This window comes from Taudactylus pleione, unplaced genomic scaffold, assembly GCF_031769625.1.
Source record: "Taudactylus pleione unplaced genomic scaffold, aTauple2 ptg000136l, whole genome shotgun sequence".
In the NCBI taxonomy this organism is placed as follows: Eukaryota; Metazoa; Chordata; class Amphibia; order Anura; family Myobatrachidae; genus Taudactylus; species Taudactylus pleione.
In genome coordinates, this window is record NW_028284538.1 from 1,532,600 (window position 1) to 1,551,854 (window position 19,255).

Sequence of the window (19,255 nt, forward strand, 5' to 3'; positions counted from 1 at the left end):
GGGAAAGATTTTTATACACAATCGATTGCAAATTGCACAGTTGCTGCAATCAATTGCTGATGTATGAGGGTCTTTAGGTGAGGAGCACAGCTGTCAGCTCAGGGCCTGATTCAGACCCGCTCGCGAGCGCTGAGCGCTCGCAAGCGGGTTGATGTTGCCCAAATGCGCATGCGCACGACGGAGGCGCCTCCGTCGTGCGCATGCACGAGACCCGAATAACGACAGGATAGCCTTCGTTATGGTCTCGCACCCAAGGGGGCGTGCTGTCGATAGTGAGTGACAGCACGCCCCCTTTGGTGGGCGTGCTGGGGGCGTGGCTGCCCAAACGGAGGCGTTCCCATGCCTACCGTCTGGGTCCGGCCCTACTGACATCACTAGTGATGTCAGTGGGAGTGATTTTGGCTCTGATAGAGCCAAAATCACTCCAGGGCTTGCGGTCAACGAGACCCTACTGCAAGGGTCTCGTCGCAAGCCCGATGGTCGCGATGGTCTTGACCATCGCGACCATCATCATGGACGCTCGCATAAGCTGTGGGTGGTAACCCACAGCTATGCGAGCGTCCAAGAGGCCGCTTCGCAAATAAAAAAAACACGGCCTGATTCAGAGCGGGCGCTCGTTCAGAGCGTCCGGCTCTGAATCAGGCCCTCAGTTCCTACTGTCAGACATGCAGAATTATGAATTCATTAACAATCAATTCACATATTTCAGCACTGCTTAAAATGAGATGCACAAAGGCACAAATGGCATTTGTGCTGAGGAGGTCAGACCTTCATAAGTGACTATAGTAAGTTTGCTAACATACAGCAGACAGTCAGGAGTGGTCCCTTACGTTCCTTCCTTCTTTCTTCTCCCCTAGGAAACCTGTCATTAGAAAGTAAAGTTAGTCTGTCTGCAGTATGGCAGGAGAATGGTGCAGACGAAGGAAGTTGGGGGGCTGGAATTTTTAACACACACATAAAGGAGAAGATGAAATCTGCAGAGACAGCACGAACAGTGGCACTACTTCAATGAGTTATGCACTGTTTATAGGAAGTGCTGAAAGGGATAACTGCTGCCCCAAAATGGCTTGACCACACCCCGTGATTCGGCACTTATTGAAAGGGCTCCTGATGGAGGTAACTGATGGGCACTTAACCATGCACCCGTCCTGCATTGGGATCTGTCCAAGCTCTGGGCACCACTGAATGAACCAATTATTTTTATGACTCCATATATTTATTTTAACATAGTACATATAATTTTAATGGGAGTGGTATGCAAAGCTGACATACAGAAGGTCGACATTCATAATGTCTACAGGTTCTGAATGTCGACAGTCAGAATGTTGACATGGACTTTAAAAATGTCACATGGTTAAATGTCGACATTTTCATAATGTTAACATTTAACATGTCAACACTAGAATGTCAACATACAGTTTTTGGCTTACTTTAGTTTAATCCTAAACCTAACCCTAAATATAACCAGAACCCTAAATCTAAACCTAACCCTTACCCTAAAAAATAACCAAACACAGAATGTCGCATATTGCTTGTCGACATTCTGACTGCTGACATTCAGAACCTGTCGACATTCTGGAGTCACCATTCTGACCTTATACGTCAATCCACATGTGTGTCTTATACTCACTTGAGCATGAAAAAGCAGAACCGGGGCCGTCAGTTGTGAAAGCCCAGTACAGTAGGGAATGGAGACACAGCCCAACAACACTCGTTAGAAATTAGCACAACTTTTAATTAAGCAACGCCAATCTTTGCATAGGCCTGATGACGCTGAGGACTGTATCTATCTATATGTTAAATTTAAAATTGCATGTATCTTAAGATACAAAACATACACGAATTTATATGTAGTATTGTAAATTACACCCTTAATGAGAAAATAAAGCCACTTTTTTCTTTATCCTGTGCTTATTGCAACTAGTAGTGCTTGGGCCATAGTGATGGATTCACTAGGCGAACTAATAAACCATTGCAGGTCAAAAATGAAAAAAAACAAATGTGATGAGGGTCTTCTGTCAGCCTAAAAGTAATTTATCAGGTTTTATGGAGCACTGGGATCAACCGTGCAACATTAATCTTGCTGTACATTGATTTTTTTCAAATATAAATTTAATCATTCGTGCAAGATCCATGTTGCATGGCTGATCGCACTAGAATGCTGCTACAGGATGGATGTGAAATATACAGAAATGTTACTGTGAGCTTGCACCTAATACATTTTATGTTTTCTACACAGTGCTCAGGAGGAAATGAACCATACAGCTTTCTTCGACAAGTCTTCTGCTGCCCTCCTGTTCGAGAATTCAATAAAGAATAAATGCCGGCATTCTCCTGACATAACCCCCTTCCTGGGGACGTCATACAGTCTGCTGATATTTCTTTGCTTGCTAGGAAACAGCTGCCTGATATATGTCATCTGCCGGAAAAAGGAGAAGGGGAATGTCACACACATCCTCATTGCTAACCTGGCCTTCTCCGACATCCTTGTAGGCATCTTCTGCTTGCCTTTCTCCGTTGTTTACACTATTATGGACTATTGGATTTTTGGTCGGTGGTTGTGCAAGATCACTAATTTTGTACAATGTGCATCGCTCACTGTCTCCGTCATGATCCTAGTGCTAATTGCCTTAGAGAGGCACCAACTTATCCTACACCACACCGGTTGGAAGCCCAGTGTCCCTCAGGCCTACACGGCGGTAGTTCTTGCGTGGGGTCTAGCTTGCCTTCTAGCTTTGCCATTAGTCTACTCAGTAGACTTGACTAACAGTCCTCACAAAAATATTTCAATGGTCATTGACTTCCTTGCGGACAAGTCTGCATGTATTGAGTACTGGGAGTCAGAAGAGCATAGGAGAGCCTACACCATGACTCTACTGCTTCTGCAGTACGTGGTTCCACTGTGTTTCATAGCAGGCTGCTACTGTCGTATCTCTGTGCACTTACGCCACAGGGAGGGTCTATTTGGAAGAAGCTACAGTAATATGAGACGGGTTAACCTCATGCTAGCATCTATGGTTTCAGCATTTGCAGTTTGTTACTTGCCGCTTCAAATTTTTAATATTATTGTGGACTGGGACCACAATCTAATCAATGTCTGCTACCACAATCTGATCTTCTCATTGTGTCACCTGCTTGCCGTGATCTCTACATGTATTAACCCGGTCATCTATGGCCTGCTAAACAACAATGTGAAACGAGAAATGAAGTTATGGGTCCAGAGGTGCACAGGGCAGCGGAAAAAGAGTCCAGAGGTTCTGGAGGAGCCAGAGAAACATCCATTATCAGTCATGCAAGGTCCAGCATTGCCTGGCTCGCCAAGTTCAGATACTGGACAAGATGTATGTTAACAGGCAACACTGAAGAAGATACAGATATGGACAATAAATATAATATAGTAAAAACTTGTCGCAGAAGCCATAAAGAATACAGACACATTTACAGGGGATTTGGACTGTGTTTTTTGCTTCCATGGCTTCAAAATCTTGGTGGACATGAGAACTAAGGACAGACCAGGTGCCGGCAGTTGGCTTGAACAATTGGACCTCTCTTCGCATACACAACTACAGGACAGTACACCCCTCTGTTCCTCTTGATTGATGTGTACAGTGTATCAGATGCATAATGCTAACACTATATTATAACGATGTATTGATGTGCTATCAGTGATTAGTGCACATATAAACAGTACTTTGAAGCAGAAAACTAGGCTTCTCATGCAACTTAAAGTTCTCCCAGTCCATAACAGACACCACTCACTCACATCTGCAGCAGTTATGGGAAACAAATCTTGTTGTCAAGATATAATAGGAAACTCAATTATAGGGTAATATTTATTCTGAGCTACAGATTTCCAGTGGGAGGAAAAACAGAATTGTCTTAAACCGAACATCTGGAATCTGTTCCATTGTTACCCAATCACTGTCATAATACTGTTCTGCAGAAAAACATAGCTAGTGTGTGGCTGCCATTTGTTAGTAAAGTTATTTTAAGACTTCCTTTGTATACCCTGCCTGGTAATCTCTACAGGAACCGCACCCCCTGTGGCAGTAATGTTACCTGCTTTCTAGAGCACTAAGGTAGATGGAAGTCGTAAAACCAGCGTATTTATACCAGTAACGCAAAGTTTGCATTTTATGAAGCATTATAAAGTTTCTCGACTGATACAATTTTATTACCAACTACGAAACTGTCATTTGCTTTACATTTCATATTGTAATTAATTTTTTTTTTGTGTTTGTTTTTAACATACATCATGTACACGGACACATTATAGTATACTAGTATGCATTGCTGGAGGTCTTATGGCATAGTGTGACGTGTAGGATTCCAAGGCTGACGAAGTGCATTAAATCAGTATATTTATTTATACTAGTAAATTAAAATATGCATTTTATTTGTACAGTAGCTATGTAAAATATAACTGTATTGTGAATTATGATATATGTGTGCTCCCTATGCTCACTAACTGTTCTTTACATAAAAAGATCCCTTGTGGATTTATGAAACACTGAATTGTGTGATGTGTGTGAATGGAGGCCAGAGAGACGCCAGATTATTTTATCATTTAAAAAACACAATTTCTTTTGCTTTTTTATACTCTTGCAACCTTTAAAATTCTAAAAGTTAAGCACAGTTTACAGTACAATGACAACCAAATACTATAAACTTTAAGTTCATCAATATAGGTACACCAGATCTTAAAGACTGACAAAAGGGAAAATGAAAGAGCAAAACAGGTAATTTTTTGACCTGATTTTACAAGTTTTATTGCTTGTTATTGATTTGGATGTTACTTTTTCTTTTTTGAAATTTCTTTATTTTCAAAAAAATAAAAACCAACAATCTGTGACAGAGTAAAAAAATAGCTACACACAATAAGACATGACACGTTTAACAATAATTGGGTCAGAAGCCCAACAGTTGTGAAACAGATAAACATTAACAGGGTAGAAGCAGGTAGGTGGTAGTAACTGCAAGGGGTAAATGGGTACCAGGAAGTGGGGAGGAACAGGAGGATATTGGATAGGCTTTATAGTGTAAAAGGTAGGGAGTGGTGCTACAGAGGACCAGCGGAGGGAACTAGATGGTGGAGCAGTAGGGAAGGAAGAAAGGCAGGGGGTAGGAGGGAACTAGCCAGGACATAATGGGGTAGTACAGAGAGGCTGGAGGGTTGATATAGTTCATTAAACGGTGTTGTTTAGCATGGTGAGATAACCAAGGGGACCAGACAACTCTGTTGTTGAGGAGCCCAGAGATATGTTCCATTCATGAGACAAACCAGTGTTAGAGTGGATCAGGTCCCTGTGCCTGGCCCCAGCAAGCGGCCAAGGTCTGTTTTCCAAGTTCCTTCATGGGGGGATAGGGGAGGATGATTAGATGTTATTAAAACAAAATTACAGGATGAAATTATTTTCTGGGCACCACCTTCATATATGTGTGAAAACATTTCAACAAAAGCAACGACTGAAGGCGACAAAGGGATCTGAGATATGCCTGTTTGATCTTCTATCTTGTGAGTTTGAAATTTACAGGGGATAGCATGGTGTAAGCGTAGGATATCCTAGTGCACTTCACTATAGCCCCATATCCACAAGTTGTTTATTTCAATGGAACCTGAAGGTGCCCATCCACTTAAAGACATTAAAACAACTGCACGATTACGGCATTGTAATCATGCAGTCGTTTGTCAGTCTGTGATGTGCCTACACTGAATGAGCAGTCGTTCAGTGTAGGAGCATCAATCATCTGCAAACATGCTGAACCTGACATTATCGTCAGGTTGTCCAGCATGTTTGCCCGATGACAGATGTCTAAATGACCAGCGGGAGCGCGCATCGCTGGTCGTTTTAGACATTTTTTTAAACGATGTGCAAACGATTATTTAACGATAACGATATAGTTATCGTTCAATTGCTCAATTAAATTGTCTAGTGGATGTGCGCCTTAAGATTCTACATCATTATATATGTTCTTTCTATTTTTAATGTACAATCCAATATGGAAACATCATGGGCCTGAATCAGAGTTGGGAATAGAGAGCGATATCTCTCTCAACTGATCATCTTGGTGAAACCATGCTGCACTGCAGGTGGGGCAGATTTAAAATGTGCACAGATATTTAGATTTGGGAGTGAGGTGTCCAAACTGACATCTAAATTGCAGTGTAAAAATAAAGCTGTGCAGTATTTGTGGGCTATATGTAAAATCAGCCAGTATTTACCCTACATGCAAAAAAAATAAAAAATTATTTTCACCCCTTGCATTGCAACATGGTTTGTCCAGGTACACAGTTAAGTGCTATCTCTCTCTCTATTCCCAACTGAGAATCAGGCCCCATATTTGATCTGATGTGAGATGAGTGAGCTAATTTGGAAGGTCCATCAGGAAAAAACTCACAAATCATTTTGTTGAAGATAGACAATTCATACCCAAGATCAAATTGTATCCATAGATTTATATGTGTTCATTTGTTGTGGTGCCAGAATATGTGTTTTTTCAATTTTTACACATTACAGACTGGGTTGAGTGTGGTCGGCACTTCAAGGTAACACAAGCCCAGGTATCTGCTGGCACACTAAAAGGTGTAATAATAAAATATCATAATTACAGTGTTTATTAGGAAAACTAGTATATTATTAGATGTACGACAGCACATCGCTTTGACAATGCATTCTGTTAATCCAGATCATACTTTTATTTCCAGAATTTAAAATCTACAAATAGTGTTGTGCTAGTGAATCTCTAATAAACTTTATAATCACTGGACACGCCAGAAATAAAGATCAAAGTGCCAATTTAGTATAATGAATAAATATATCCTTTATATAAACTCGTGTCACATTAAATAATTACACAAAATAAAAACACTATACAATACTCATTCTACATTAATCACACTATCTTTAAGGATTAATATCTATAGAAAGTGACAAAAACAACTAAATTGCAAATATGTATAAAATCTTGAAAGTCCCCAAAGGAACCATCAGCATACTAATTGAAGTAGTCTGTCCAAAAAAAACAGTTATCAACGGACATCTCCACAAAGGTAAGTATAATTTTGATCCTCAGATTTCAGACCTCCGGGTCTGTAGCGGTAATTAGTCAGATCTATCCACGGGTGCTCTAAGGGGCGGCCGATGGAGGTATGCCCAGCATTAAAGCAAATAGTCAAGTCAGTCCAGAGGTCGGCAGATCCGGGGGCAATAATTGACGGAAGCAAAAAAAACATCAGAGGATAATTGTGCTTTGCCGGACACTTACCTATCTGCCAATACTTCACCTGCATAATTACATCTTTGTAGGGGTTTCATATATGTATGTGTAAACCTGGCTCTGATACTAGGCAGTGCCGTCCCAGCCATTTACCTCACCGCACGTTACTGGGTCAGAGTGTCCACGATGACCCCTGTCCACAGACAAAAATGCCTACAATGATCACGTGAGAGTTGGAACTGGACCATGGAATAAGGTGACCTGGTCTGATGAATCACCTTTTCTATCACTTATTTACCATCAAGTGGACGGCCAAGTGTGTGTGTGTCGTTTACCTGGGGAAGAAATGGCACCAGCATGTGAAGAAGGCAAGCTGGTGGCCGCAGTGTGATGCTCTGGGCAATGTTTTGGATCTTGCCATTTATGTGGATGTTACTTTGACACGGCATATGAAGTGGGAGCTAGTTAGCAGTAGTTTCCTGATGAATTTAGACTTTACCTATTTTGGACCAATATTAAGTAGTTTTGTCAATTATTTGGAGATAAGGAGCAGAGATGAAAAACCTATCTGAGATGAGCAAAGGTTACATGTGGTACAATAATTAGGTAAAGATACACATATTACTAATTTCAAGTGATATTCAATAGTTGGCACTAGGACTTTTTATTAGTGAGTGACCACAATGTAGGTAGTATGCGTGAAATATGGCAGTGAGGAGAGTCCTACTACTATTGATGTTTTTAATAAATTACTGTATAGTATAAATTCATTTACAGCATTGTTTGTGAAAGAGTTCATATGACAAGAAACATACAAGGAGAATGATTGGAATGCTAGTGAGCACAGTTTGCTATACCTCAGTAATTTGTTATACAGTAACTCTGACATTGGGAAACATGTTGCAGGTCAGGAATTATGTAGGCTAAGAATGACACAATTTATACATAAAAATTATCAGAAAGTGAATATTAGATTTGTCAAGGAAATGTAACAATGGAGAGGACAGCAGGAAAAAACACTGATTGCATAAGTATTCAACACCTTGCTGTGGAAGCTTCAAGTTTACACAGAAGAAAGATATTGTTCTAACAACTGGCTTTCAATTAGCCTCTACCTGTGAGTCATTAAAGGTCATCTTTTATGAATAAAATTCATATACCATTGGCGCACGCAGGGGTTTTTTCTGAGTACCCAGAAACCCCATATAAAGGATCAAAAACATTTTACTTAGACACAGACAACTTTGTCTCATCTCCCTGTTCTTACAAATTGGAGCTACCGCAAATGTATAGCTGCTCCATCCTCAATCCTCAGTCTGCACGCAGGCTACAGGAAGATGGCCAAGGGAGAGCTGCTCATCGGGCAGGGACATGGCAGTGCCAGGAAGGCTTCACTGAAGCCGTGAAGGCTGCTCCCGGGTTCCCATTGGTGGCAATGGGGACCGCATCACTCGTGGTGTAAAGATGACGAGTGCGATGTGTATAAATCTTACAGTAGATTACCACTGTTTGTTCAATACTGAGAGGATGACATAACCCCTTTAGCGAGTGCTAAATGGGACCTTCAGTGTCAAAGCAAGAAGGGCACTTGTGAGGGAAGCCCAGAGAGGCCACCTATCACCTTGCAGGCACTACAGAGCTCAGTGGCTGAGACTGGAATGAATGTGCACCAGTCACCCATATCAGGGCTCTGCATACAGCTGTCCTATATAGGGAGGCTTGCTAGAAAGAAGCCATTACTGAAGAAACACCACATGAAACCACGTTGGAGTTTGCCAGGAAACATCAGAGTGTGGGACAAGGTTTTGTGTTCATATGAGGCAAAAATTTAGCTTTTTGGCCACAATTCTAAATGCTGCAAACCTAATACTGCCCATTCTTCAGCAAACACCATTCCAACAGTGAAGTATGGGGGTGGCAGCACCAAGTTGTGGAGATGCTTTTCCTCAGCAGGGACTGGGCATATTGTTAAAATTGAAGGCTCCACGGATGGTGAAAAATACGGGGAGATTCTAAAAGGCATACAGGCACTGGTGTGCCAAAAAAGTGAATGTTCTACAAGGACCAAGTCTAAGTCCAGATCTAAATCCAGTAGAGAATCTGTGGCATAATTTGAACGCAGTCCACATGCATCGTCCAACCAACCTGAACAACCTGGAGCAAACCAAGCAGGAAACTTCTTACTGCACTCACGGCTTGGACATAACAAGTACTCCCCTATCTGCGTGCTGCTCTTGTTGACTGATCTTGTTGTTCAAAACACCTCTGACTGGATCGGCTCTGTACATTGTAATTTTTGCCTTCATACTACTGAAAATCCTTTTTGTATTGCCTTTTTCCATTGCATCACATCTGTCCACTTTATTCAATCTTTATTTTAAGAACTAATTTCTGCACTCACTACTCACATACCTCTCTTTATATATCACTTTAGGAGCTGCGCTCATACATTAGCAGCACTGTTCTTTTACTTGTATTTTTGATCATTTAACAACTTTTATCCACACTGTCTCTACATCATACAACTTTCAGTCCAGTTTTCATCTCACTTATTACCTCGTCCACAGCATGGACACCCTTACTTCAAACATCCCCCTTATTCAGTGTCCACATAATCCTTTACTTTAACCATCCCTATCCCACCCCTCTTGTCTCCTCCACTTGCTGTTCCCCATTTTTTCTCTCATCAGCCTCCCTTCCAACCCTCTGCTTCTTTCCCCCACATTTCCTTTTCCTCCACTCTCATCCACCTCCCTCCCTCCATGGCCTTGTTACCCCACCACTAAGCCCCATTCCCTCCTGGTTCTGCCTGTCACCTCCAGGACTGCCAAAAGAGATGCTGGGCCCGGGTACAGCAACATCCCGTGGGACCACATCATGTTGGGCATGGCTGCACCCATTTGTGGGTCGGTCTAGCATGTGAGATGCTCCCACTCACAGGAGCATGGCATAGCACCTAGCAGCTGGGACTAAAGTAGTCACTATTAGGATGGCAGGACAGTCCCATAATAGCTGCATTTTTAGCAGGATATATTTAGATGCTAAAATGTAACAGACAAAAATTAAAGTGCAACTTTTTTATTTTATACATCTCTCATGTAAAAAATAATACATAAACAAAATCTATTTTTTGGTTATAGAGATAGATGAACAAAGAACCTAATTTTGACATAACTTCAGGTCATCTTAATCACACACATTCCGCAGCACGTATCCTAACCCACTGCCCAACGCTCTTTCCTCACTATCTACCCCATCTGTGACACCCCTGTCTGCCCCTCCCCTTTAGAATGTAAGCTGACGTGATTCTCCTCCCCCTACTTATATTATCATTTACTCCTAACTCCTCAATTGGCACCTAACACCTGGTTGCTGACGCCGGGCTGCTTGTGTTATGCAGCTATGTTTATAAACCATGTCCTTGTCCTGAATTGTTTTGCATTACTACTATTAACTGTTCTTCTTGTGTGCTCATTTATGTACTGTGTAAGGCGCTGCAGGATCTTTGTGTCACCATATAAATAAAGGATAATAATAATAATAATAATAATAATAATAATAATAATAATAATAATAATAAAAGGAGTAATGAGAAAAATCACTCCCAAGCTGTGCTCAAACCTGGTAGAAACTTACCCAACAGATGTAAAGCTGTCCAGACTGGCGTTGCCCAGTCATACAGAGCACAGTAATCACCGCAAATGCCCTATACCACAATCGCTTGTGTAGAGGAGCATATTGCAACTAACTACCCGGGCATATGACATCATGCGTACTACAATGCCCAGCAATACCCTTATACTTCAGGCTGCACCCAGTATTGTGTTTCTACCTGTTCATCCCTGTGTCTATATGCCACTTGTTTTTGAACCTGGTTAAATAAACCTAAGACCTGTTTAAGCTGTATCATGTGTGGACTAACCAAAACCAGCGTCTCTGCTGGTGGTGTTTGTTTTTTAAATTTTCAAACAAAAAATTAATTATGAGCTCTAAAATTCACTTAAAGAGCCTACTGGTTCACAATAAAAAATACTGCCAGGAACAATCTCAGTAAGTATCATATATACCAGACTTTTTAGGGGGTCCACTTTTTAGGAGTTTGAATACTTTTGCAAACTGGGCGTTTGTGCAAGTGTGTGTGTATATATACTGTTGGTGGGAAGCTCCCGCTGCTGTCTCTCTTACTAGCTCTTGGGAACTAGGACCCAGAGACTCCGGACGTGCTACACCCGACATACCTAATGAACTACTGCACAAGCGCAAGTCACCACGTATATCTTTCTCCTAGCTCCGTCCATAGCGGATGTGTCCCTGAGTTCCTCTATTAATGGGAGGCCCCACAGTGACACCAATTAACTCCACTGCAGTATTATACATATAATGAATCCGACTGCATTTCTCCAGTATATACAGCATGTGTGTACTGTGCAGGCGACCTGTACGTTCCTGGCTACAAATGGATATCTCTGCACCCTGTACTTGCTGCATTAATATTAACCCTGTGTTATCCTACTACCTACTTCTACCGGTTAGTAAATCATTCCCTGGTTATGTTTATCTGCCGTGTGGACTGACCTCCATCCCACATTATTATATATTATGTAGAACAACAGGTAGCATGGTACACAGGGAATTACACAGATGTAATAGCAGTAGATGTAATACACTGTTTGTGGCAGCCTGGATCTCAGGGAATTGCTGGGCATTATAGTGCGCCGTTGTGATTGCGGTTCTGACACCAGCTGATAGTAGAACTGATGGTCTAGTAGTGTATTACAGTGGTGGTATAGTATAGCTTCTGTAATCAACCATAGCCTAGATGTCCCAACCGCCTGTGTCACAATTCCATTATTTGGATGGAAGCCTCCTAAGCGACCATTGCATGGTACTCCACAATGTCAACGGTATAAAGTTGTTGGTACCGAATAGCTGTGACAATAACAGTCCAACTTTGGTTATACACAACAAACCAACCTTTTGCAAACTGCTATCTGTATCCTCTATGCTCAAGAACACTCACAGCAATCAAATTGGTTCCTAAGTTAGGTACAGTGGCGACGTCTGTGTTCTGTGCCTCTCATCCTTGGGCATAGTGTTATTGTCCCGACATGAGTAGTATATAAGACTTTGCCTCCCATACCTCAGACCTCAAATGACTCACACTTATCTTTATAAGCCATGTCGTCTGTGACTCTGTTGATCTCGGTATCTTTGTTGATCTTGATATCAGAGTACAGAATACCGCACCCGGGATATCTGGACTTCGGCAGCCAGATTTGTGACGGCCTTGGAACAGCTCCCACTTGTGTTTGCCTGGTGATTAGAGAGATGTTTAATAATCTGGGGAAGATAGTAACAGCTAGCACATTATTAATGGGCCCATAACCTATTAGCAGAGATGGTGGTGACAGGAGGTGATAGTGTGATAGGTGATAGTGTAAACTGTCACAATGATGCACATGCAGAGTTTTCTGGGAGCTGTAGTTCTCCAGATGAATTGATACACCAAGGTATAATAATACAATTTTCCAGTGTGTGGGTGATGTTGATTTGATGTATGATGCAGTACTTGGTGCTGGTCTCAGTTAGTCCACACGTGGTATGGTTAACTAGTTCTTAGATTTATTTTATATCAGATAGAACAACATGTAGCAGGTGACACAGAGAATTACACAGGTGTAACAGCGGTAGATGTACTGTAATATACTGTTTGTGGCAGCATGGAGTTCAGGGTATAGCTGGGCATTATAGTGCGCCTGTCGCGATTGCGGTTCTGACACCAAGTGAATAGCAACACTGGCAGTTTAGTGTATAACGGTGGGGGAATAGTGTTCTTGAGAGCTTACAGCAGGGTAATATAGGGCTCTTTGGTGGTGAGAGTCTCCTGGTCTGAACTGTGCTCATGAATGCTGCGGAGTAAAGACGCATAAAGATGCCGCGCATGTGCAGTAACACATGTCAGAGGTCAAACCTCTCTTAGTTGAGTTACTAGTGTCCGCCAGCTATCTCATTCTAAGACACCGGAAGGGAGGGCTGCTCCCGGAAGGGATTACAAAAAAGTAGGTAAGTATGACTCAACGGCTCACAAGCCCTTCTCTGCTCTATCACTAGTGTGCATGTAACAGTGAGTACGGCTGTAATTACTAGCTTTCAATAAACCAATACCACTGATTATGTAACTGGGCTGTCACCTGTGCTTAAGCATGGATAGCCTTAAAACCTGGACTGTATGACGGAGATTGGGAAACACAAAAGGGGGGGTTCCAGTTGCTCTATCTATCTATCTATCTATCTATCTATCCGGGAGTACGATATTTTCATCCTTTATTTCAGTTTTCAAATTCCCATGTCCATGTTTACACAGTATTATGTTCTACATTCTGAATACAATCCTTTGGGATGAATCATTTCAAGCCATTAGAAAACCCTGGGAACAGTCTCTGAGTACCATGGAAAACATACTAATTATTCCCACTATTCCCAACCCCTTCTTATGTCAAAAGTAAGTAGACTGGAGAAGAGTCGCACACAAACACTATGCAGATTGTAGAGTTCGCATCATCACGTGAGATAGTGTAGTAGTGATTGTAAAGAGGAAGATTGAGCTTGTCTTTCACGTTACTTACAATAACACTTTCACTGCCAGAGCTAGCCATAAAGAAGTGATGTTTTCATAGTTCCCAATATTTCAAGTCAGATGCGCCTTTTCTCAGTGTGCAACGTCATCCAGGCCACAGTGCCTGCACAGCACTTCCAAAGCTCTGTCCTGCATCAGCCCTGTATTTATATGTTTGTGGACTACAGAAGCTAATACTGTGACACTGTGTCGCCCCTTTGTATGTTTGATTTTTTTAATAGAATTTGGTAGAGTGCCAATCATGATCAAGACAGACAGAGCACAAAAAGACAAATAAACTGAGCTGCCCACACAGAGGATGGATGTAATTAACAAAAAAAAGAAAAGATATAGGCAATACAGTGAAGCATAACAAAATCAATGTAATCAAGAAAGAAGAGTATCCTGTGAGGAACAAGTGTATGCATGGAAGAAGTGGAACACAAATGTGCAATGAGGACCGGAGTGGGAAGATACACAATAAAGGAAGGGAGCTGTGGCACCAACATGAGAGAACCAAGGGGCCTACACTTTAACAAATGAGCCTGAGGAATCTCTTAGAAAACCGGTCATACGATCCATTTCATAAAGAAACCAGATCTTTTGGAGGAGGGCAGACATAGTGGGTGAGAGTTTAGAGTTTTCCAAAAAGATGCTATCAGGCAGTTGGCAGTGCTAAGGACATGTCTGGCAAGTCTGGTTGCTGTTTGGACAGATCAGGGAACAGTAGTGGGAGCAAAACATGTTTGTGGTGGAAAGAAACTGCGGAACCCAGGAAAGAAGTCAGTAGAGAGTGAACCTCTACTCAGAATCCCTGTAGGCAGGGGCGGATTGGGCATTACTTTTTGCGGGGAAAATTCCGGGAGGGTCGATTGGTTGTGGGGCCACTTGTTATTTGAGGCCCCGCCCCCCGATTTGCGTCACCCAGCTGGCTCCTCTGTGTTTTACACAAGCAGCCCGGCTGCCTGTCAGTACTGCCTGGCCACGCCTGAGCCTCTCTCACGAAAAGAGAGGCCAGCGGCCAGCAGCCTATTAAAGCCCTAGCCAGAGTACAGTCAGCGTCATCGAGGAGTGAGGTGAAGTGGCGCGGGACCACCGGTGACAGCGTGGCCGCGGTAACCGTAAGTTACTGTGGGGATGGGGGGCCAGTCAGAGCAGTCTGTCAGCCTAATCACATCCTCTCCACTCTCCCCTCCCCAGGCTGTGAAGTGTCATGTTTAAGTGGGGGTCTGCTATACTAAGGGCGGGGGAAATTATCTGTCTGTGGGGGCGGGGGGGGTTTGATCTGTCTGTGGGGAATGGGGTATTCTGTGCTAAGGGGAGATGATCTGTGTGTGAGAAAGAAGGGCTATTCTGTGCTAGGGCAGGAGGACACCACTGAAGAGACATAGGATGATGGCGCTCTGGAGACGCAGGAGGATGGCACTGTGGGTGGATGGTGCTGGAGAGAATTGGGGGTGGCACTGGAGAGGCTCAGGGAGATAACGCTGAAGAAACACATGAGGGGGGATAGGTTGGAGACACACCAAGGCGGTGGTGCTGGAGACACACATATAGGATGGTAGGAACGCTGATACTATTAGTAGAAAACACTGGGGCACAGTAATCTTCAGTAAGATAACAATTCTAATGAAACCATATTCTGATGCAAATGGTACCAAAGGAGCAAATATATTTTATTAATATAACATTTTTGATATGGGAAACCCACATTTATTATCTGGTTGAACCTCTGTTGCATGATAATGACATTGGTTTTATTGGGACACATACAGGCGGCTTCCAGATCATGGGATCTCGTGCATAAATAGCAAATACCAACTCAACACACTCCCTGTCCAGGGAGGATCAATTTCTTCAGAGATTCCCCATTGCAGAGAAATCATAAAGGTAAGAAAATACTCATTCACATGCTCACTGTGCTTATTCACTGGAGAGAGGGATTGTGGGCATACCCATCAGTTCCTGGAGCGGTAGGCATGCCCCCAGCTTGACTGAAACAGGGAGAGTGGCTTGCGGGCATGGTGTTTCACATTAGGCCACACCCCTTTCCACGAGGCCACACCCACTTTTCAGCACGCGCGCACCAAGGGACAATTTCACAGTTTTTTCCAGGGCCACTTTCAATTGCCAATCCGCCCCTGCCTGTGCCCTCTCCAACAAATGGGAGAGATAGAAGGAAAAATGTTATACAATTGAGTTGGCACTAAGTACCAATGAATACTAAATTATGCCCGCACAGATTAAGGATTTAGCAGCAGGACAATATGTCTGATCAATCCTCAGCATCTAGAGACCCACCCAGAACCATCTCCCAATGTTTCTCATGAAGGCATAGAAGGGAAGCGGTGGTTGGAACAAGGATAGAGTTATACAGAAGCGAAACAAGGTCTTTAGACTTGTAATACAAGCAGCAGTTGGACTAAGAAAAAGCAGGGTAGTCAGGAAGGATGGGAATGGTAGAAATGCCTGATTTGAAGAAACTGATGAAGAGAAGAGCTGGGCAAAGGATAACGTTCTTTAAGAGAGGTAAAAGTGGGAACCAACCCCTATGGGTAATATTGTGAAGGTAGCAAATACCAGAAGCAATCCAGGGGGAAAGGCAGAGGGGATAAGACCAGGAGGGAACGCCGGAGTTTGCCAAAGAGGCATAAGAGGAGTGGGGGCAGTGGCTATAGAATTAATTTTAATATGTTTTATAATGTCAGTGAAAGGTTAATTACTGGGTGAGCACAATCAGAAGATGGCCAATTGGAGAAAGGGGAACAAATAATTGAGGAGGTTGCCAGAGAGTAGAGGACAGACAACTCAATATCCACCAATACACTAGACCTGAGGGGAAGTACTAGAAAAATGCATTCCGCCAGTTGAGTAGCATAACATTTTTTTTTTCATTTGGGAACCCCCAGTCCACCTCCAGTAGAGGACAGAGGCCCAGAGTCCTGGTCTCCTGCCCGCCCATATAAAGAAGGAAACCAACGTCTTCAGGCAAGTGAACGTAGGGGAGGTTATAGTGAAGGTAGGGGTTTGTAATGAACAGAGAATGTGGTAAAGCACATTAATTTTCACAGCCAAGATGCGACCAATCCAAGATATAAATAGCTTGCTCCAGGAGGCAAGGTCAGCTTGAAGAAGCAGGAAAAAGTTGAGTTTATAGAGAGAGGGAAGATGTTTGGTGATAGGAATGCCAGGTAAAAAGGAAAATTAAGGGTTAGAAGATGATTTGTAGAAAAGTAAAGGAAGAAGTCAATGATCTCTGAAGTTCGTGGGCAGAGACATCAGGGGCCTAGAAATATTTTAAAGAACATCGTTGGCATAAGGGCCAATCTTCAGGGACCGGGAAATAACTCTAATCCCAGAGAACCTTTTACCACATTTAATGGTACCCCTCTCCCCACTAATATTTGATCTTTTTATGGAGCCTGCAACAGGGGGTAAGTAATCCTTTCTTGTATATAAGCATATAAATGAAGTAAGAATGTAGTCTTGTCTTCTGAAACAATGAGCTGTCTGCCTGCAAAAGGTATTTAAACACAAGCAGATATCAAAGCCACATCATATGTTATATGGGTTTGATGTAAAATTAATATTTCATTTACCACTAGGAGCTTTCAAAATCATAGAAAAATATTGGAAGTCTGCACGCAGGTTAGGGGCGATTTGGAAACTCCTAGTACGTATGGTTTTAGAGAAATTAGATAGCTAAACAATCCCACATCACATTGCAGTCACGTATGAACTCATAACTTAAATCATGGAGATTACTGTGTACATACCATATTTTATGTAGCCACTATGCAGGGGAAAGTTATGTGTCTCAGATTTAATTAACTTGTTACCCAGTCATCAGAGACCTAGGTGACATCATCCATGGGGTGAGGTGGTCAGTTATGAGCACCCTTTGTTCTATGTTCAGACTGGGGGATCAATTTCTAAAATGAAGCCTGTACCTGCATTTCCTGTCATTCCTCCAAGGGAGATTAGCTGCATGTTGTTCTGTGTATATTTTCCTCTTAATCTGAAACACATCTATGTAACTTGTAACCATTTTTCTTTATAACATTCCTGTAACTAAGCATTGTACTTCTTTTGTATAAAATGTTCTTTATTAGTATATGGTCCAGAAACTAGATCACTAAGGTAACTCTATACATTATCTGTTATTTGTTGCTAGAAGGGGGAGACCAGCTAACTGCATGGTAGTCTGTGTCACCGATCCTGCGCAATTGTGATTAAGTGTACTCTCTAACTGTTATTGATTACTTGAAACAGGGGGAGACCAGACTAACTGCGTGGTAGTTTGTTTTGTTGAGTCTGCACAATTGTGCGTTTGGGGACCTGAGGCCGCTTTGTGTATTTACTAGGGGTGGTGACAGAAAAGAGAGGTTTATGGTACAAAGGGCAGATAGATAAAATATTCAATTTGAGTATTATATTTGTCTTTGCCCTCACTGCATCATCATGTGGTGATCTGTGCGATCGCAGTCCTGACACTAGTGTGATACAATCAAGGTGAATCAAATTACTTCCTCCTGCCATAGTCAGGGGGCAAACCATCAAGAATACTTGCTGGAGTTCTTGACAAGTGATATACAACCTCTAAGTGCATTATCCACAGAGTCATCGGTGGATATTGAATGTAGAGGTTTTATATTACTCATTTATATATTGATTAACTTTATAGTATATTTGTTGTAAGTATATTATATTGATATTATAACACAGTGACCTCTAAATTTTATCCCTTCTTTTCTGAGAGTAATCCATAGAGCGGACGTGCTTACACAATTACTGTCAGTTTCCCCTTACCTAGAAAAATGATGAGTGTATTGATACATTTGTATATTAGTAACACTGGGCCTCATTCAGAGGTGGACGCTAATGCCTGCGTGGCTGTGATTTCTTTCGGAAAAACAATGCAAATGCTAGTCTCAGCCATTCCCTTCTGCAATTGTGAGTGCCAGAGATTGCAAGCCCTGAGGTGCCCACTTTCAGTGCCCGTGGACAGTGGAAATCTTCTGGTGTCCTAAATGCTCCACCATTGGCCTACCATCGCAATGACCATCGACACATATGACTCCCTATGGCTGGCGCAGTGACTCCTTCTGAACTTTCTCTAATCATGGGCTCTGTGGCTGCGGCTCTGCATTTGAGAACACAGCCGAATTCACTGACACGCGCTCTGACACTTTCATGATACGCCCATGAAATGGCCTGTTTGTTTTGTTCACTGCAAGCCATCTATTGTTTACCACCCAGGATGCACATGACTGTCCGCCACCAACTCTGTTATAATTAACTCCCTTTGCAACAACGGCCTCTGCGTACACTCAGTGGTACGCATGCACGATTAGGGTTCCTTGGACTTTTTGCGCATTCGCAGTAGAAAATAGCTCAGCTGCGCAAACATCGTCACTACGT

At 42.5% G+C, this 19,255-nt stretch overlaps 1 protein-coding gene across 2 annotated transcripts in view; it reads left to right on the plus strand.

The window, feature by feature from the left end:
- Positions 1 to 4,499, plus strand: part of LOC148522892 (neuropeptide Y receptor type 4-2-like) — a 44,181-nt gene extending 39,682 nt beyond the window's left edge. For both annotated transcript variants that reach the window (XM_088473552.1, XM_088473553.1), the window contains exon 2: positions 2,240 to 4,499. In XM_088473552.1, coding sequence (XP_088329678.1) covers positions 2,240 to 3,350 — 1,111 coding nt within the window. In that variant the 3' untranslated portion in view covers positions 3,351 to 4,499. The remainder of the gene's footprint in view (positions 1 to 2,239) is intronic.
- The last annotated feature ends 14,756 nt before the right edge of the window (positions 4,500 to 19,255 follow it).